Here is a 21660-nt window from a genome sequence, read left to right as displayed (position 1 = left end):
TTAAGGAGTACTACTACAGTATTTCTCGAAATTAGGATGAAATGGCCGTCACTTTTTTGTTCTGCTGGTGGTTTAAGGATTGCCGATGATATTTCACGCAGAAGAAGGTTTCAGCTTCCTTAGCAAATTCCATTTTCGAGACCTAGCTTATACTCTCTCTGTCCAGAAATACAAGGGAGTACCGTTGTAAACGTCTTAACAGGATTCACTTTTTGCTGGCCCAAAAAGGCAAAAGGGGCGCAAGTGGGCTATTTGAGGCATTTTTCGGGCCCGCCTGGAATGTTTGAGGCAACTGCATTCGTAGCGTTTCAATGCAGGAAATTGCAGATCTGTACGACAGCCACCTGAAATGATGTCCAGAAGTGGTTTGTAAAATCATATACGATGTCTTTCCAGTATGCGTAGGCCTAATGCAACCAAAGGAGGAGCCCCACTATGGGGGGCGAATGTACCTCGGCGGCATGCCAGATTAAGCCGTAAAAATCCATGGAAAATCATACGATGCTGGAAATCCTCGGGACCTGGCACAATGTCTTCGTATGTCCCTTTTAGGGTGTGGTAAAAGTTTGAGCGCATTTCGCAGAAGCCTGACCGGAGGCCGCTTGTAAACTACGGCATCTCCGAGTAAGTATCTAGCTATCGAGAGAGAACGTGTCTGGTTTGTGAATGAAATGCGCTGCCTGTTGCTCCATTGACCTCGAAACTTCTCGTGCACTCAAAGGGGACTTTTGCATGACACGTTCTAGGACATTGCATGACACCCCCAAGGCCCCCGACCGGCCTAACCCTGCCTCCGTTGACCCGAAGATCTACGCCTTTTACTTTCATCGGATGGCCTCTGACCAATAGGCTTTTCCACCTGGTTGTGATAGGTCAGCCCATAGGAACATTCCCAAACATAGTCTGGGCCCAGCTCACCACTAGATTCCCTCCAGCTCGACCTGACACGCACGTTTCCCCCCTCCAATGATGGTGGCAGTGCCGTCCGTGATGAGGGGGGCCACACCTCGGAGCTGTGCGACGGACGTCTCTGCATGCCACAACACTTTCAGACATGTAAGAGGACCTGGTGTGATATTTTGGTGGCACCCGACCGACCAAACCCTAGCCCTGTTAACCCATAGATCTACGCCTTTGACTTTCACTGGACAGCCTTTGACCAATGGACTCTTCCACCCAATTGTGATAGGTCAACCCATAGGAGCATGCCCGAACATGGTCCGGGCCCAACCCATCACTAGATTCCCTCCGGCTCTAAATTTCTCTAGGTCAACCCATATGTAGATATAAATTTTTGTCTCATTTGGCCAAAGAATGAAAAATATACAAAAAAGTTAGAACAAAAGTGTGTTTTCTGTAAATCTGAAGCAAACATGGTTTTAGTTTGTTCAAATTTGAAAACATAGTATAGCAACAGAATCCTTTCAAGATTCCGATAAAAAACCATATAAAAGTTGTCAAAATGACGCAAGTATCAATTACTTGTGATTTTAACAAAGTACAAGGACTTATTTGCAAAATTACATGAGGTCACATTTCTAACATACTCAAAAGCAAAAACAAACCGGATACTCATAATCTATGGAAAATTCTACCCCAAATCAATATACAATTTGTATATATTTAAGTTTAGATAAGTCAGATTTAAATTAATCAAATTTCAACTAAAAAACAAATTAAAATAAAAAATAAAGATAATATATGCCGACGGCCGCTGTCAGGGCCGTCGGCATAGCTTTGACGGCGTCAGCCCATCATCAACCCCGGGATTGCCACGGCCATGTCTATGCGGACGGCCGTCCTATGCCTACGGCTGCCGTCGGCATATATGGAGATATGCCGACGGCTTTTCTATGCCTACGGCTGCCGTAGGCATATCTCCAGCTATGCCGACAGCTTTTCTATGCTGACGGCTTTCTGCGGGCCTTAGGCATATCTTCGGCTATGCCGACGGCCCCGACAAAAAGTTGTCGGCATAGACAGTTATTCCGATAGTGCTAGGTTGGGAAATTATGTGTCAATGAAAATTAGATGCGACACATGTGTGCTAACTAAATGGAAACTTATGTGTCGATGAAAGACTGAAGCATAAATATTGACAACATTTAAAAAACAAAAGGCAATTCCAATGCAGTCCTTCCATGGAACTAAAATATGAAATGTTACACATTACGGACCCAAAGCACCAAACTTCCGAGGAGCTACAACCAAGTCCAAAGTAAATGGCAGGTCCATACATTCTACTATTGCAGCAACAACATCCCAAATTATGGTGCATGAGGAGTTTAATCCTTCTCCAAGATACTAGAAACTGAACGAGAAAAAAAGGCAATTCTCATAAGATGCAGCACTACAAGCTACAGAAAACAACAAAAACATGCAATGAGATTAATAGCCAAAGAACATGAACTAATCTAAAGAATAGTATGCCAAGCAACATCAACGGGCTAGTTCAAGTTTTGAAAATAGTGCAACAATATCAAGGAAAAAACTCATCAATGGAATTTCATTTTTGACAATTTGGCATTATGATTAAAACAAATTGAGCATCGTCTCCCAAAAGGGAACAATGGTAGGATGACAGAAGTTATTAAATGAAACATGTCAGGAGCATATAGTTTCATCTCTAACAGTGCATCCTCCTTCACTGTACTTCAAATTTAAAAAACAGCCATATACGGTTTCAGAGCATTGGTAGTTGATTGATCATAAATGACACTAGTGCTTCAATGTCTAGCGAAATTTGAAATCGATTGCCCTAACACTTGATAATATGTCAATACGATGCAAACCCACAAAGTGATGGGAAAAGACAAGTTGGCAGATTTGGATCCAGATTCTAGTTGATAAACTAAAGATTCATTACCATGCAGAAACATGCAACCGTACAGATTGTAAGAATACTATAATGCTTGGACCTAATGAAACACTGAGGACACTGATGAGTAGTGAGATCAAGCATTACCTAAATCAAATTAAATTTATCTACGTACTTGATGGGGTACTCAAACCAGCAGGCGACGCCTAGCAGGTACAATATATTTCGCGCTTCCCTGGCCACACTCTCCCTTGGTCAAACCAACATCTTCTCCCTTTGCCAAACCAGCACGCACTCTTGCACCATCCAATTTTACCGGAGCAGGGCACTGAAAGAGAATCATTTCAACCACACAAAATACCAACCACACAAAATACCAACCCCACAATAGACTAACCCCACAAGATATAAAAGTACCTTGTATATACTCCCTCAATTCCAAAATATAGTGCGCCCGCGCTTCCCGAGGTCGAACTTTGACCATAAATTTAACAAACGAGACCGACTGCGGCGGGAGAAAAAGTTACATAATTAAAAACTTCTTTCGAGTACGAATTCACTGATATAACTTTTGTTCCCGCCACAATCGGTCTTGGTAGTTAAATTTAGGTCAAAGTTGAAGCACGGGGATAGAGGAAGCACTACATTGTGGAACGGAGGAAGTATATCTTAACCTAGCCTCCTCCTCTGCCAGCCTAGTCTCCTCATCCTCGATGTATGCAGGTACATCTATGCCAGGGATAATATCACACCGTAGATCAAAACCGCAACATGGTGAGCGCGAGGCAGCGTGCCCACCTTTGTATTTATCAGTATCAACAGGGTGCCTCAAATCAACATTTCCATAACTCAGGCAACCATAGCATTGGCCTTAGGCAAAAACAGTGTGTGTAAAAAGTCAATACATATGGCTGGGCATGAACTACCTTAGATATTAAAAGCTCAAAGACAACAAATAAGATGAAGGGCAGATAAATGTGACCCCAAACTGTATAACAGAACTTAATCTAAAGTGAAAATAATACCGTGATTTATCATTTAATTACCAAATAACCAACTAGGCAAAAGAATCATGTTTAGACTCTCAGTACATATGGTTGCCCACCTAGCTTATGTAATTAAACTTTAGTAAAGCCTGGGACTATGACACAAGGAGCAACCAAACAGGTCAACCAGAAAAAATGTGACCCCAAATTATATGAACAGAAGTTATCTAAGGTGGAACAAAAACCATAGAGTAGTCATTTCCTTACCAAATAATCAAGCAGGAAAAATAACAAACATTTGTAGGAACTAGAAAGTCACTACTTTATGGCTGGGCGTGAACTATTTTAGACATTAAACAGTGGATGAGATGAAGGTAAAAATGAAACAAGGAGCAACCAAACACGTCAATCAGATAAATGTGAGGCCAAACTGTATGAACAAAACTTAATACAAGGTGGAAAATATACCATTGTCAGTAGCTTTAACCATACATAAACAACTGAGTACATATACATTTTCTCCTTTAATTTGTCTGACTTCAGCAAAAAATAGATTGTTGACGCCACTGTGCAAACCATCTTCTCCTTTGGTTTTTGTAGCCAGATTGATATGATAGAACCTAGTCACTTTCCCCCCCTCAACAAATTCTCGGAAGATAACAACACCATCAAGTTCATATGCAAAATCCTGAAAAGGAGGCATGGATTTTGTCAGCAATTAGAACATGAATATAACAACAAATAAGACAATCCTGGTAAGAGGACTGGGAGTGAGAGCGGGCAAGAGGGAGAGAGAGTAAACCCCCAAAAGATGATGATCTTCATTGTATTTGTCTAGTAACGCTTGAACCAATAAGCTGATATTCCTATGTTCTGCATTGCCTTCAGAAGATTTCTTCCTTGTGCCATCAGGCCAGTGAAGGGCGTGTAATATACCAATCTCAGCATCCGAAAGCCCATCTGTGCACCTAGTTCAGGTCAGAGTATTCTATCTGTTGGTACATTGTAATTTCTATTATGATGAAAAACCATAACAAAGTTGAGAAAACTCACATCATTGGAGAGCGCAACTCATCAAGATGGCTAGTGATAGCGTTCTCAGCTTCCTGCAAGCTCTGAAATGGCCCGCCCAAACTAGGATACGTGTGGAAAGAACCCTCGACATCTATTCTGATGAAAAATTGTAGATGCCAACCAGAAGGATTGCGAGCGAAAATAGGTGGAGACGATTGCCTTGACACTGGCAAGATGTCACGAGTTAGCACCTCTGGCTGTGTGGAGGAAGAGGAAGTGCTGGTGTTCTTTGACTCTAGCACATCATAAGAAGGGTACTCGCACCTGAAGCGGACACATGGTCAGAAGGTTAGTAGAGAGGGAGCAAAAAAGAAAAAGGAAAAAAAAGTGTCGCATGCTCAAGTTTGAATTGGACGACACGCTGGACGAGTTCAAGAATAACTTAAATTATAGGAGATGCATAAAATAGAACACTGAGAGAAAGGAAAAGAAGAGTTAATTTTTCTTCAGTGCCTATCTATACACGAGAACTGGCCCTCCATGCCTTTAGACTTAAATTTATTTTCTTGATAATAATAAGATGTAGTGGGGGGGGGGGGGGGGGGGGGACGAACCACAAAGACGCAATTCTATTACAAAATATATACTTTTTCAGTAAAGAATTAGTATGGATGGCACATCTAGATGTGCTTTAACAAAACTGAATTAGTATTCTAAATGTTTTGTATTTTTTTACAGAGGGAGTAGTACATAAACACGTTAGAAAGAAAAAGAAACTAAAGCTATCGAACGAAACAGTGCCGCTATCTCGACTAGAGAAACCAAGACAGATTTAGGTTTTTCTAAAAAAAAAAGATAGTGTCGAAGAGCAACTTGATCGTGTCCATATAAGGAAATTCATGACGAAGCAATGTTCGAGAGAGGCGTACTGGGTGGGCGACGACATGTTGGCTTCCACGCACATAATAAAATAATTTAACGTGAGGCTAATACGTTTGCCCCGTGACCTCCGTATATAACCTTTTTTTTAGAGTGCCTCCGTATCCGTATATAACTTGCAGAATAAGAACAGTCAGTCCATGACTCTGAGTTGGACTTGGAAACGTTCTGCTACACGTACGTCTAGAACTAGGGAACACAAAAAAGGGAAAATATAACGCGCGGCCGTTCAGCGTGTCGTCTATAGGGCGACTGGCTCAGCACTGCATGATCAGCTGCAAGGCCCGCGGTGTTTGGAGGGGCAAAGAAAAAAAACACTATATTAGTTGTAGAGCGGCCGTTCCGCAATGATGATGGCTCAGAGTGGATGAGGCTTTTCACTGACGCCGGCATTAAAGCATCGTGCCGGCTGAGAGTGCCGTCTGTGCCGCATACCCGGTGTCCGTGTCTGTTCGATGCGAGAGCGATGTTTATTATACAGGATAGGGCGGATATCTATCACTCTTGCTCAATGCATTTCGCCTGTATAAGCCATTAAGCAGGTTCGCCGACCAAGGAACCAACTCCGGCGCGGCGCATTGACACACTTGGACGCTTGGCCTCACCGGAATCCGCTATTTAAACGCGGCCACACCCCGCTAACTCCACACCACAACACACCCTCCTCCTTTGCTCCACATCCGCCTTGACTGCGAGCGGTCACACTTTATGGGATAGTCAATCGCCGGAGATGAAGCACGAGGTGGCCGCCCTTGCAGCCGCCTGGCAGTCCTGCCATGCCAGGCGGATCGAGCAGGGCATGCCGGCCAGCTAGCCCGAGATCTTCGATAACGACCCCATGGGCTCGAACAACGACACGACGTCGTACCCTGTGCTGGTGTGTGCCGGCCTGACCATGGAGCAGGCGCAGACGCACTACGACACTGTCATGGCAGAGGAGGAGGAGCCTGCGCCGGCTCCTATGTCGGTGTTCCGGCAGGTATAGGAGGAGCATATTGATGACCCACAAGTATAGGGGATCTATCGTAGTCCTTTCGATAAGTAAGAGTGTCAAACCCAACGAGGAGCAGAAAGAAATACTAAGCGGTTTTCAATAAGGTATTCTCTGTAAGTACTGAAATAAGTGGTAGCAGATAGTTTTGTGACAAGATAAATGGTAACGAGCAACAAGTAACAAAAGTAAATAAAATGCAGCAAGATGGCCCAATCCTTTTGTAGCAAAGGACAAGTCGGAACAAACTCTTATAATAGGAAAAGCGCTCCCGAGGACACATGGGAATATCGTCAAGCTAGTTTTCATCATGTTCATATGATTCGCGTTCGATACTTTGATAATTTGATATGTGGGTGGACCAGTGCTTGGGTGCTGTTCTTACTTGAACAAGCATCTCACTTATGATTAACCTCTATTGCAAGCATCCGCAACTACAACAAAAGTATTAAGGTAAACCTAACCATAGCATGAAACATATGGATCCAAATCAGCCCCTTACGAAGCAAAGCATAAACTAGAGTTTAAACTTCTATCACTCTAGCAACCCATCATCTATTTATTACTTCCCAATGCCTTCCTCTAGGCCCAAATAATGATGAAGTGTTATGTAGTCAACGTTCACATAACACCACTAGAGGCTAGACAACATACATCTTATCAAAATATCAAACGAATACCAAATTCACATGACTACTAATAGCAAGACTTCTCTCTTGTCCTCAGGAACAAACGTAATTACTCACAAAGCATATTCATGTTCATAATCAGAGGGGTAATAATATGCATATAGGATCTGAACATATGATCTTCCACCAAATAAACCAACTAGCATCAACTACAAGGAGTAATCAACACTACTAGCAACCTACTAGCACCAATCCCGTACTTTGAGACAAGAATTGGATACAAGAGATGAACTAGGGTTTGAAGATGAGATGGTGTTGATGAAGATGTTGATGGAGATTGCCCTCTCCCGATGAGAGGAGCGTTGGTGATGACGATGGTGATGATTTCCCCCTCCCGGAGGGAAGTATCCCCGGCAGAACAACTCTGCCGGAGCTCTAGATTGGTTCCGCCTCGTGGCGGCGGAGTCTCGTCCCGAAAGGTTCCCTCTGATTTTTTTCTCATCGAAAGACTTCATATAGCAGAAGATGGACGTCGGAGACCCACCATGGGGCCCACGAGGTAGGGGGCACGCCCCCCACCCTCGTGAGCAGGGTGTGGGCCCCCTGGCCTTCATCTTTGGCGAGGATTTTTCTTTATTTATTTTAAGATGTTCCATGGAGTTTCAGGACTTTTGGAGTTGCGCAGAATAGGTCTCTAATATTTGCTCCTTTTCCAGCCTAGAATTCCAGCTGCCGGCATTCTCCCTCCTTATGTAAACCTTGTAAAATAAGAGAGAATAGCCATAAGTATTATGACATAAAGTGAAATAACAGTCCATAATGCAATAAATATCGATATAAAAAGCATGATGCAAAATGGATGTATCAACTCCCCCAAGCTTAGACCTCGCTTGTCCTCAAGCGAAAAGCCGATAACAATAAATATGTCCTCATGTTTAGAGGTAGAGGCGTCGATAAAAATAAAATACAGACATGAAGGCATCATGATTATTCTCATAATAGCAACATATATAGATTTTGTCATATGATTACTTATGTTCAAGTGATGATCTATTCGCAATGCAAAAGTATAAATCATAAACCTTATTGGGCTCCGACAAACTATAATCTCAGTCATTGAAGCAATTGCAATTTATCATAACATCGGGAAGAGTCTATGTCAGAGCTAAAAAGCAAGTCCACATACTCAACTATCATTTAGTCCTTCATAATTGCTAACAGTCACGCAATACTTGTGGTTATGAAGTTTTAATCGGACACAGAGAAAGATAGGGGCTTATAGTTTTGCCCCACAACCTTTTACCTCAAGGATAATGTCAACAATAATGGTTCATGCTCCCCTACATCCAATTAGATATATATATATATATATATATATATATATATATATATATATATATCATGTTCTTTCCAACATGCTGAGCTTGCCAAAGGATAAAGTGAAAAAGAAAAGGTGAAGATCACCATGACTCTTGCATAAGGTAGAAGATAATAATAAAAGATAGGCCCTTCACAGAGGGAAGCAAAGGTTGTCATGCGCTTTTATGGTTGGATGCACAGAATCTCAATGCGAAGAACGTCACTTTATATTGCCCCTTGTGATATGAACCTTTATTATGCAGTCCGTCGCTTTTATTACTTCCACATCACAAGATCGTATAAAGCTTATTTCTCCCACACCAATCAATCATACATATTTAGAGCAATTTTTATTGCTTTGCACCGATGACAACTTACTTGAAGGATCTTACTCAATCCATAGGTAGATATGGTGGACTCTCATGGCAAAACTGGTTTAAGGGTATTTGGAAGCACAAATAGTATTTCTACTTGGTGCTGAGAATTTGGCTAGCATGAGGGGGAAAGGCAAACTCAACAAGTTAGAGGATCCATGACAACATACTTTATCTCAGATATAAGAAAGACATAACTCATTACGTTGTCTTCCTTGTCCAACATCAACTCTTTAGCATGTCATATTTTAATGAGTGCTCCCAATCATAAAAGATGTCAATGATAATATATCTATATGTGAAACCTCTCTTTCCTTATTACTTTCTATTAATTGCAATGATGACCAAGGCTATGTCTACCAACTCCCAACAACTTTTAATCATCATACTCTTTCTATGTGAAGTCATTACTCTCAATAAGATCAATATGAACTCTTTGTTTCTTTTTATTCTTTTTCTCTTTTCTTTTATTCACCAAAGATCATGGCAAAATAATCAAGCCCTTGACTCAACACTAATCTTTATTATATATAACTCACGGACTCGATTACAAAGAGAGATCAAAAGGCAAAACTCAAAACTAGATCATGCCATAAACTTTATTCTACTAGATCAAGATACTACTAATAGGATCGAACTAAGAAAAACGGTAAAGATAGGAGATGTGATTGTGATACGATACCGGGGCACCTCCCCCAAGCTTGGCAGTTGCCAAGGGGAGTGCCCATACCCATGTGATTATGTCTCCTTGGTTGGTGAAGAAGGTGGAGGTGTTGTTGATGATGCAGGCTTGTCGTCCATCTTCCAAGGCATAGGCTCACCATCATAGAAGGATGCTCGAGTCTCCGGGATCCTCAAATCTGCAGCCAAACTCGTCCTTTTGAATCTATATTCATACTCACAGTTTTGGTTTTGCAGGTCATAGATTTGGGCTTGGAGGTGCTCGATCTTCTCATGAAGCTTGAAGATGGCCTCCCCGATGTTGTCAGCATCCAACTTGTGGTTGCTAGTGAACTCCGCGATCATCATGTGGTTGGAGTTGAGTCCACGTTCCACCATCCCTTGGCACTTGAAAACTTGTTGCTCCACTGCTTCGAGCCTCGTCTCCACGCTTCCGGTCCCCTTTGGTCCCTCTTCATCGCGGATGTGCAGCAACCCATCACGCAACTCAATGGTTTGAGGGTGTCGCAGCACCTCCGCAAGGTAAGGGTTGATGACCTTCTCGAAGAACTTGTCCTTGGAAGAACTTGGGGCCGTCATGATAACCTAGATCTGTCAGAAAAACAGCTCGAAACAAGAACAGAGGAGATTTGCGTGATACGGGAGTCAAAACCTTTGGGAGGTTATATAATGAATTTTTACCGACCAAAATACGTATCGTGCAAGAAAACGGAGTCTGTAAGGCACACGAGGTGCTCACGAGGTAGGGGGCGCGCCCAGAGGAGTAGGGCGCGCCCACCACCCTCGTGGGGCCCTCGTGTCCTTCCCGGACTGCTACTTATTTTTCTATTTTTCTAAATATTCCAAAACGGAGAAATATTGCCTTAAAAATTGTTTTGGAGTCGGTTTACTTACCGTACCACATACCTATTCCTTTTCGGAGTCTGAAACGTTATGTATTCCTCCGGGGTTATGGTTTCAATAATATTGGTTTCAACATTTATGGGATTACCTGAGATATAATGTTTGATTCTTTGACCGTTTACCACCTTCGGATTAATTTGTGCCTTCAAAGTTGTTGATCTTTATGGCACCGGAACGATGGACCTCTTCGATAACATAGGGGCCTTCCCATTTAGAGAGAAGTTTGCCTGCAAGAAATCTTAAACGAGAATTGTATAGCAATACATAATCACCTACATTAAACTCACACTTTTGTATCCTTTTGTCATGCCATCTTTTAACTTTTTCTTTAAACAACTTGGCATTTTCATAAGCTTGGGTTCTCCATTCATCAAGTGAGCTAATATCAAATAACCTCTTCTCACCGGCAAGTTTAAAATCATAGTTGAGCTCTTTAATATCCCAATACGCCTTATGTTCTAGTTCGAGAGGTAAGTGACATGCTTTTCCATAAACCATTTTATACGGAGACATACCCATAGGATTTTTATATGCAGTTCTATAGGCCCATAATGCATCATCAAGTTTCTTGGACCAATTCTTTCTAGACCTATTAACAGTCTTTTGCAAAATTAATTTGAGCTCTCTATTGCTCAACTCTACTTGACCACTAGACTGAGGGTGATAAGGAGATGCAATTCTATGATTAACATCATATTTAGAAAGCATTTTACGGAAATCACCATGAATAAAGTGTGAACCACCATCAGTCATTAAATATCTAGGGACTCCAAACCTCGGGAAAATAACTTCCTTAAGCATTTTAATAGAAGTGTTATGATCAGCACTACTAGTTGGAATAGCTTCTACCCACTTAGTAATGTAATCAACAGCAACTAAAATATGAGTATAATCCATTAGAGGCAGGAAAAGGTCCCATATAATCAAAGCCCCAAACATCAAATGGTTCAATAACAAGTGAATTATTCATAGGCATTTCTTGATGTCTACTAATATTACCAATTCTTTGACATTCATCACAAGACAAGACAAACTTACGGGCATCCTTGAAGAGAGTAGGCCAATAAAAACCAGATTGCAATGCCTTATGTGCAGTTCTATCTCCAGCGTGGTATCCTCCATAAGCCTCGGAGTGACACTTGCGTAGGATCTGTTCTTGTTCATGCTCAGGTACACAACGTCTAATAACACCATCTACTCCTTCTTTATAAAGATGTGGGTCATCCCAAAAGTAATGTCTTAAATCATATAAAACCTTTTTCTTTTGCTGGTATGTGAAGCTAGGTGGTATAAACTTAGCAATAATATAATTAGCATAATGAACATGCCATGGAGTACTACGAGAAGTACTTATAACATTTAATTGTTCATCAGGAAAGCTATCATTAATAGGTAGTGGGTCATCAAGAACATTCTCTAACCTAGACAAGTTGTCTACAATGGGGTTCTCAGCTCCCTTTCTATCAACAATATGCAAATCAAATTCTTGTAGCAAGAGAACCCATCTAATAAGTCTAGGTTTAGCATCTTTCTTTTCCATAAGGTATTTAATAGCAGCATGATCAGTGTGAATAGTTACTTTAGAATCAACAATATAAGGTCTGAACTTATCACAAGCAAATACAACTGCTAAAAACTCTTTTCAGTAGTAGCATAATTTCTTTGAGCATTGTCTAGAGTCTTACTAGCATAATGAATAACATTTAATTTCTTATCAACTCTTTGCCCTAGAACAACACCTACAGCATAATCACTAGCATCACACATAATTTCAAAAGGTAAATTCCAATCAGGTGGCTGAACAACAGGTGCAGAGACTAATGCTTTCTTAAGTATTTCAAATGCTTCTACACAATCATCATCAAAGACAAATGGTATATCTTTTTGTAATAACTTAGTCAGAGGCCGAGAAATTTTTGAAAAGTCCTTAATGAACCTCCTGTAAAATCCGGCATGACCAAGGAAACTTCTTATACCTTTGATGTCCTTGGGACATGGCATCTTTTCAATAGCATCAACCTTGGCTTTATCAACTTCAATACCTCTTTCAGAAACTTTGTGCCCCAAGACAATACCTTCATTAACCATAAAGTGGCATTTTCCCCAATTCAAGACAAGATTAGTTTCTTCACATCTCTGCAAAACTCGATCAAGATTGCTCAAGCAATCATCAAAAGAGGAACCATAGACGGAAAAATTGTCCATGAAAACCTCACAAATCTTTTCACAAAAGTCAGAGAATATAGTCATCATGCATCTTTGAAAGGTAGCAGGTGCATTACATAAACCAAAAGGCATACGTCTATAAGCAAAAGTACCAAAAGGGCATGTAAAAGTAGTCTTTGATTGATCTCTAGCCGACACAGGTATTTGAGAGAAACCAGAATAACCATCTAGAAAGCAATAGTGTGTATGTTTGCATAATCTTTCTAGCATTTGATCAATAAAAGGTAAGGGGTAATGATCTTTCTTAGTAGCTTTATTTAATTTGCAGAAATCAATTACCATCCTATAACCTGTGATAATTCTTTGTGGAATCAATTCATCTTTATCATTAGGAACAGCAGTAATACCTCCCTTCTTAGGGACACAATGGACATGACTTACCCACTGACTATCAGCAACGGGATAAATTATACCTGCCTCCAGAAGATTGAGTATTTCTTTTCTTACCACTTCTTTCATTTTAGGATTCAGACGTCGTTGAGGATCACGAACTGGTTTGGCATCTGCTTCCAAATTTATTTTATGTTGACATAGAGTGGGACTAATGCCCTTAAGATCATCAAGAGTATATCCAATAGCAGCACGATGCTTCTTCAGAGTTTTCAATAATCTTTCTTCTTCATGCTCTGAAAGGTTAGCACTAATAATAACAGGATATATCTTATTTTTATCAAGATAAGCATATTTAAGATTACCAGGCAAAGGTTTAAGCTCAAACACAGGATCACCCTTGGGTGGAGGAGGATCCCCTAAAATTTCAACAGGCAAGTTGTGTTGCAAAATAGGTTCCTGTTTAAAGAATACTTCATCTATTTCCCTTCTTTCATTCATGAACATATCATTTTTATGGTCTAGCAAATAGTGTTCTAAAGGATCACTAGGAGGTACGGCAATAGAAGCAAGACCAATAATTTCATCCTTACTAGGTAATTCTTCCTCACGATGTTATTACTAAATTTAGAGAAATTAAACTCATGAACCATATCATCCAAGCCAATAGTAACAACATTCTTTTCGCAATCTATCCTAGCATTAACAGTGTTCAAGAAGGGTCTATCAAATATAATGGGACAAAAGCTATCTTGCGGAGAAGTAAGAACAAGAAAATCAGCAGGATATTTAGTTTTCCCACACAAGACTTCAACATCTCTAACAATTCCAATTGGTGAAATAGTATCGCTATTGGCAAGTTTAATTGTGACATCAATACCTTCTAACTCAGCAGGTGCAATTTCATTCTTAATTTCTTCGTATAAAGTATGTGGTATAACACTAGCACTCGCACACATATCAGCCATGATAACAATGATCTCCTATTTTAACAGAAATAACAGACACGCCTACCACATGTCTGTGTTTATCTTTAGCACAAGGTTTAGCAATTCTAGCAGTTTCACCTTCGAACTGAATAACATGCCCATCAATATTATCAGACAAGAGATCTTTAACAATAGCAATATTAGGTTCTATTTTAACTTGCTCAGGAGGTGTATAAGTTCTAATATTGCTTTTACGAACAACAGTTGAAGCTTTACCATGATCCTTTATTCTAACAGGGAAAGGTGGTTTCTCAACATAAGAAGTAGGAACAATAGGATCATTATAAGTGACAGTCTTTTCTTCAACTTTAATAGGTGCAGCTACTTTTACTTCTATGGGAGGATGATATTTAAACCACTTCTCCTTAGGGAGATCAACATAAGTAGCAAAAGATTCACAGAAAGAAACTACTATCTCAGAGTCAAGTCCATATTTAGTGCTAAACTTACGGAAAATGTCGGTATCCATAAAAGATTTAACACAATCAAACTTAGGTGGCATACCTGACTCCTTACCTTCGTCGAGGTCCCAATCTTCAGAGTTGCATTTAATTCTATCCAATAAATTCCATCTGAATTCAATAGTCTTCATCATAAAAGAGCCAGCACAAGAAGTATCGAGCATGGTTTGATTATTATGAGAAAGTCGAGCATAAAAACTTTGCATAATTATTTCTCTCGAGATCTCATGATTGGGGCATGAATATAACATTGATTTAAGCCTTCCCCAAGCTTGAGTGATGCTTTCTCCTTCGCGAGGCTAGAAATTATATATATATAATTGCGATCACGATGAACAAGGTGCATAGGGTAATACTTTTGATGAAATTCCAATTTCAATCTTTTATAGTTCCATGATCTCATATCATCACATAGCCTATACCATATCAATGCGTCTCCCTTCAAAGATAAAGGGAAGACCTTCTTCTTAGCAACATCATCGGGTACACCTGCAAGCTTAAATAATTCACAAACTTCATGCACATATATTAAGTGCTCATCAGGATGCTTTATTTCATCTCCTGTAAAAGGGTTAGCTAGCAGTTTTTCCATCATACCCGAAGGAAATTCAAAAGGAGTTTCATTTTCAATAGGTTCAGTGGGTTGAGGAGAAACTCTTTGCTCTACTGGACGGGGTGGAGATACCCCGAACAAGCCCCTCAAAGAATTACTTTCCATAGTAGCAAGTGACAGTAAATTTCAGCATACTATATAAATTTTTCCTTACCAAATTCCACCTACCAAAGGCGCTACACTCCCCGGCAACGGCGCCAGAAAAGAGTCTTGATGACCCACAAGTATAGGGGATCTATCGTAGTCCTTTCGATAAGTAAGAGTGTCGAACCCAACGAGGAGCAGAAGAAAATGATAAGCGGTTTTCAGTAAGGTATTCTCTGCAAGTACTGAAATAAGTGGTAACATATAATTTTGTGACAAGATAAATGGTAACGAGCAATAAGTAACAAAAGTAAATAAAGTGCAGCAAGATAGCCCAATCCTTTTGTAGCAAAGGACAAGCTGGAACAAACTCTTATAATAGGAAAAGCGCTCCCGAGGACACATGGGAATATCGTCAAGCTAGTTTTCATCACGTTCATATGATTCGCGTTCGATACTTTGATAATTTGATATGTGGGTGGACCGGTGCTTGGGTGCTGTTCTTACTTGAACAAGCATCCCACTTATGATTAACCTCTATTGCAAGCATCAGCAACTACAACAAAAGTATTAAGGTAAACCTAACCATAGCATGAAACATATATATGGATCCAAATCAGCCCCTTACGAAGCAACGCATAAATTAGGGTTTAAGCTTCTGTCACTGTAGCAACCCATTATCTATTTATTACTTCCCAATGCCTTCCTCTAGGCCCAAATAATGGTGAAGTGTTATGTAGTCGACGTTCACATAACACCACTAGAGGCTAGACAACATACATCTTATCTAAATATCAAACGAATACCAAATTCACATGACTACTAATAGCAAGACTTCTCCCTTGTCCTCAGGAACAAACGTAATTACTCACAAAGCATATTCATGTTCATAATCAGAGGGGTAATAATATGCATATAGGATCTGAACATATGATCTTCCACCAAATAAACCAACTAGCATCAACTACAAGGAGTAATCAACACTACTAGCAACCTACTAGCACCAATCCTGGACTTTGAGACAAGAATTGGATACAAGAGATGAACTAGGGTTTGGAGATGAGATGGTGCTGGTGAAGATGTTGATGGAGATTGCCCTCTCCCGATGAGAGGCGCGTTGGTGATGACGATGGTGATGATTTCCTTCTCCCGGAGGGAAGTATCCCCGGCAGAACAGCTCTGCCGAAGCTCTAGATTGGTTCCGCCTTGTGGCGGCGGAGTCTCGTCCCGAAAGGTTCCCTCTGATTTTTTTTCTCATCGAAAGACTTCATATAGCAGAAGATGGACATCGGAGACCCACCAGGGGGGCCACGAGGTAGGGGGGCTCGACCCCTCCTGGGGCGCGCCCCCCACCCTCGTGAGCAGGGTGTGGGCCCCCTGGCCTTCATCTTTGGCGAGGATTTTTCTTTATTTATTTTAAGATGTTCCGTGGAGTTTCATGACTTTTGAAGTTGCGCAGAATAGGTCTCTAATATTTGCTCCTTTTCCAGCCCAGAATTCCAGCTGCCGGCATTCTCCCTCCTTATGTAAACCTTGTAAAATAAGAGAGAATAGCCATAAGTATTGTGACATAAAGTGAAATAACAGTCCATAATGCAATAAATATCGATATAAAAAGTATGATGCGAAATGGACGTATCACATATGTACAACATGTTTCTCCTCGAGCAGCACCGGCTGGCGGAGGGCCAAAATCTACAACGTGCGCGAAAGCGAGGCGGTCGTGGCTGCCATGGTCGTGGCGAGCCCGAACTTCATTGCAGAGCAACGTGCGTTCTATGAGGCCGCGCGCGCCGCTCGCAACGAAGTCCAGTGCAACCAGACGCAAACCGTGGCCACTAGCTACGTGTCCTACGCGTCGCCGTCCAACTTTCATGGCACATGTTGCAGGTGGACAATGACGAACCATCCACGTCCATCATCGATCTCATGTCCACCGTCGCTGGTGACAGACATGTGCAGACTGGTCTAAGGATGAGTAGGGCATGTGTGGCAGCAAGGCATTGTGTCCCAAGTGGGTTGGTTCGTCTCTCATGTTCTACTCTTCCTCACGTGGAGACCGCACCTCCACTTCACAAGTCTTGAACCCAGTTGCCGTTTATGAAGACGATAGATGGAGGACGTGGTCGTCGATGCGGAATACAAAGGAAGTGAACGACGACCGCAGTCGTATCATAGGTTTAGGGCCAGAACGCTTTTTTTGTTCTAAATATTTGAAATGTAATGAAAATTCGCCGTATCTGCGTGAATCTCGTCCGGTTTGTACGAAAATCTAATGTGTTTGCATGAATTTCGCCCTGTTAGTTGAAAAGCGTTTGAAATGTATGCGGGCAGCATTGGATGGCCTCCTCCGGCATCCGTGTCCGCGACGAATTTGACAAAATTTATCCAAAATAGCTCCAAACATGAACATGAAATTGAACATTTACGGTCGACGAAACTACAAACAGATCGTCTAAATGAAACCACAACATCAATGTGCATATTTTTCATGTAGACTTTATCTTAAATCGGAGCATCGTTTTATAGATTAGAAGATGAAAAAGATTAAAAAGGAGATTACACTGAAACGGTGCAAACTCACCACAGGGTGCACCCACCCTAGAGGATCATAAATACACCGGGAGTCACAAAACTAGAGGATCATAAATACACCGGGGGTCACAAAACTTACACGTGACAGTTAGTTTGATGCACAAACTTACAAAATATGTGTTTTTAGTCATTGAACATGTCCTCTTTATTCATATACGGTGCTTTCTACCGTATCCAGTCATATCCCATGCACGCGTGGTATGCCAACGTGGCGGTGGCCCATTGTCAGTGGCCGAGGCAGTGGTTAATCTGCGTGCAAATATTTTTCTTCATAAAGCACCCTTGTATTTAATTTATTTAGGCTGAAAATCCTTAAAACGAAAAAAAGAAATCTGAATGAGGGGGTAAGACTTGAACCCAGGAGATTGGCGTACATAGCACTCTGCCAATTAATGTTTGTCACTTAGTGTTAGTCCACGTATTAGATTTGTGTCAAGTCAAACTATATAAGGTTCGATCAAATATATATTTAAAATATCAACATACAATACCAAATATATATTCGATGAAACTATATTTCGTAGTGAATGTAAAAATATTGATTTCGCATTGTGAATGTTGATACTTTTTTTTATAGATTTGATCAAAGTAGAGATATTTTAACTTCGGACAAAAACGTAATTATATGCAGACTAAAAATGATCGGAGAGTATAAGATAGAGACCATACGAATTAAAGTAAAAATCAAAATGGAAAAAGTGTGTGCAAAGAACGGGATGCCCCCGTTACAACCTATGACCTCCTGATAAACCCGCCATGTATGGGGGCGCCAACCCGACCACAATGACACTAAGAGAGGTATACACAATTTATCTTAAGTATTCTCTTTCGTTTTTTCTATGTATAAGAAAATAACTTATATTCTTGATAAACTTTTCGGACAAACCAACTAATTGTTTCTTTGAATGCGAATAATTTCGAATTTCAAAATCTAGAGAAAATCAAATATAGTGCAGAATGAATATGCATAAATTTTTCAAACAAATGAACTAAATTTTTGGTTGAATTCAAATAAATTGAAATTAAAAAATCTAGATAAAATAAAATATAGTGTGGAATGAGTGAAGTAAAAAAATTGAACAAATCAATGATTTTTTTGAATTTGCATAATTTTAAATTTGAAAATCTACGTAAAAGAAAATATAGGTCAGAAATGTATGTAAATATTTTTGAAAAATCAACTAAAATTTGTTTGAATTTGAATAATCTAGATAAAATAAAATATATCATAGTGACTGTACGTAATTTCTTTCGGACAAATCAACATAAATTTTGTTTGAATTTAAATAATTTTAAATTAAAAATCTAGATAAAAACATATAGTGCAAAATGACTGAACATAAATTTCTTTCGGACAAATCAGCGAAAAGTTTGCTTGAATCCGAATAATTTTTAATTTCAAAATCTAGATAAAATAAAATATAGTTCAGAACATGTATTTTTATCCTGAAGGATATATATCTTGGAAGTCCGTGTTAAACACAAGCAAACATGTGACGCAGTAGTTAGGACACTTGCATGGTCGTATCAGATCGTCGGTTCAAAATCCCATCATCCCACTGATTTATTTTCGGTTCAAAATCCCATTGTCCCACCAATTTTTTTTTATTTTTTTGTAAAAAGTCCCACCAATTTATTTTACGCACAATGTGCCACGTACGTAGCAAATACACCAGCGTACAGAAAATGTGACCGTATTTACACATTAACGCAAGTTTGATAACAAGAAACACTTATTTTGTAAGTTTATGCATCAAACTGACCATTACGTGCAAGTTTTAAGACTATGAGTGTACTTACCTCCACGTAATGCACAGCACCTAAGCTACCCAGGTGCGCTTTATTGCATCGCTCGGGCCTGATTTTTGAAAAAACTGTCAAATCAAGGATTTTCAGGGATGCAGGCAAACATGCAAAAGTCTACCATAGCTTTCTAGTTGTATACGTGTAGCAGAGCGTTTCCAAGTCCTAGTCCAAGTCCGAGTCATGGATGGACTGTTCTTATTCTGCAAGTTATATACGGAGGTTGTACGTTGGCACGGTCGTGTATTAGCCTCAGGTTAAATTGCGTTCGTGACCGGCTGGTGAAAGCCAACATGTCGTCGCCTACCGAGTACGTCTCTCTCGATCATCGCTTCCCCATGAATTCCCTTAGTATATCGAGACGATCAAGTTTTTCTTCGACACTATTTTTTTTAGAAAAAACTAAACATAAACTCTGATAGCTGCATGTTTTTCAATCGCAAAAAAAGCTGCAGGTTTAGGGCATCAACAGCGCGGCGCTTAAACGATTTTGATCCTTGTCAACTGGCGGTTGGAAGGTCTGATCCCAGTACGGGCGATTTGATTATTTGCCATCATTTACTTCAAACTTTAACATTTTGCCACTCATTACATTGAAATTGATCTGGTGACACTTCTTAGTTTGCATTTTGATTTTGTTACTTTTCAACACAAAAAAAACTTTGTAAATGATAGACAAAATAAGTGAACAAAACAGAGAACAAAACTACCCTATTACCCGTTTAACTGAAACATAGCACAACCTCCTCCCAAATTAGAATGAACCCTAACTCATAACACAGCCGTCGCCTGCCCCTGCCGCCCTGCTGCCCCGCCGATGCCGCCTTGCTGCTCCCCGGCGGCCCCTGGTGCCCTGCCGATGTCGCCCCTGCCGCTCCCTGTCGGCCCCTGCTGGCCCGCCGCCATCGCCCCTGCTGGTCCCGGGTGTCCCCTGCAGATAGCAAATTTGGGTGAAACAGTAAAAACAGAGAGGGGGCAGCGGAGGAGTGCATGTGTGAGATGCTTATCAGTCGAGTCTAGCCCACATGGCCCCGTCGACGTATGTCTGCTCGGTCAATCAAGAACATGGGCAAATTCGCGATTTCACAGGGGTGAGGGCAAATCCTCTAAGTTCCAACTAAGAAGTAGCAAAATATCAATTGCAAAGTAGACAGTGGCAAATCGTCAAAGTCCCAAGTAAGTGGTGGCAAGAAATCAAAATCCCCTTCCAGTATTGCCCATGCCGTCGAATTTTTCTGGTTTGCGGCATGAAAAGCGGAGGCCGCCCGAGTTAGCGGCTTGCGACTTTTTTTTTTTGAGTGCTAGGGGATCGAATTGATGTGGCGCGACCTTTGTTCCAGTAGCAACGATCAATGAGTGACGGCCCATTTGAGACAACTGGTCGAGATATTTTCCCCTCGTCTCCCTTCCCAGGAAAGCTCCTTCCTTTTCCCCTCGCCCATCTTCTTCCCCTTTGCCTCCCCAAGTCGCCGGCAATTCTCTATGCCGCTCAGACGACTCCTCGCCGGCGAAAATTCCATATTTCGTCGGCCTGGCCATTCCACGATTTGTCTTCCCGATGGCCAATACATCGATGTCTACACTGACGACGATGGGACTCTCGTCACCGGCGGATCGGAGGGCCGGCCGCCACGGCCTGTCCAAGAAATCTTCGCCGACATCCGGCGCCGTCAGGCGGCCGCTGGGGACGCCTCCCGTCGCCTCCACTACCCGCAGCGTCGTCCACAACCCCGTCCACCATCAGATGCGGCCTCCACGACCCAACTACCTCCAACCCCCTCCACTCCACTCCCCTCCACCGTCAGCTGCAGCCTCCACAACCCGAACCCATCCCCTACGCTCCAGGCAAGCCTCGCCCCTTTACA

The 21660-nt window shown here is 41.2% G+C and overlaps 1 protein-coding gene across 1 annotated transcript; it reads right to left on the bottom strand.

Moving 5' to 3' along the window:
• Positions 1 to 3005: 3005 nt before the first annotated feature.
• On the bottom strand, positions 3006 to 20701 carry LOC147976500 (uncharacterized). Its single transcript, XM_087520882.1, has 6 exons — positions 20574 to 20701; positions 4858 to 5142; positions 4607 to 4772; positions 4273 to 4492; positions 3474 to 3688; positions 3006 to 3146 (listed from the first exon to the last, which is right to left on the bottom strand). Exons 1-6 carry the CDS (start codon positions 20699 to 20701, stop codon positions 3006 to 3008), a joined length of 1155 nt encoding a protein of 384 aa, XP_087377008.1.
• Between the last annotated feature and the right edge of the window lie 959 nt (positions 20702 to 21660).

Source organism: Triticum urartu, chromosome 4A, assembly GCF_056163025.1.
Source record: "Triticum urartu cultivar PI428250 chromosome 4A, HENAU_Tu73, whole genome shotgun sequence".
Taxonomy (NCBI): domain Eukaryota; kingdom Viridiplantae; phylum Streptophyta; class Magnoliopsida; order Poales; family Poaceae; genus Triticum; species Triticum urartu.
The sequence above is the reverse complement of the archived record's forward strand: the minus strand, read 5'-3'. Positions and strand labels throughout refer to the sequence as shown.

Bases quoted from the DNA above. Each gene is read 5' to 3' on its own strand.
- LOC147976500 (XM_087520882.1), bottom strand. From the start codon at position 20,701: ATGGCGGCGGGCCAGCAGGGGCCGACAGGGAGCGGCAGGGGCGACATC. The intron at 4,773-4,857 runs GTGAGTTTTCTC...GACCTGAACTAG, and splicing joins GAGTTGCGCTCTCCAATGAT to GTGCACAGATGGGCTTTCGG. The intron at 3,147-3,473 runs GTTCCACAATGT...ATTCTCTTTCAG, and splicing joins GGTTAAGATATACTTCCTCC to TGCCCTGCTCCGGTAAAATT.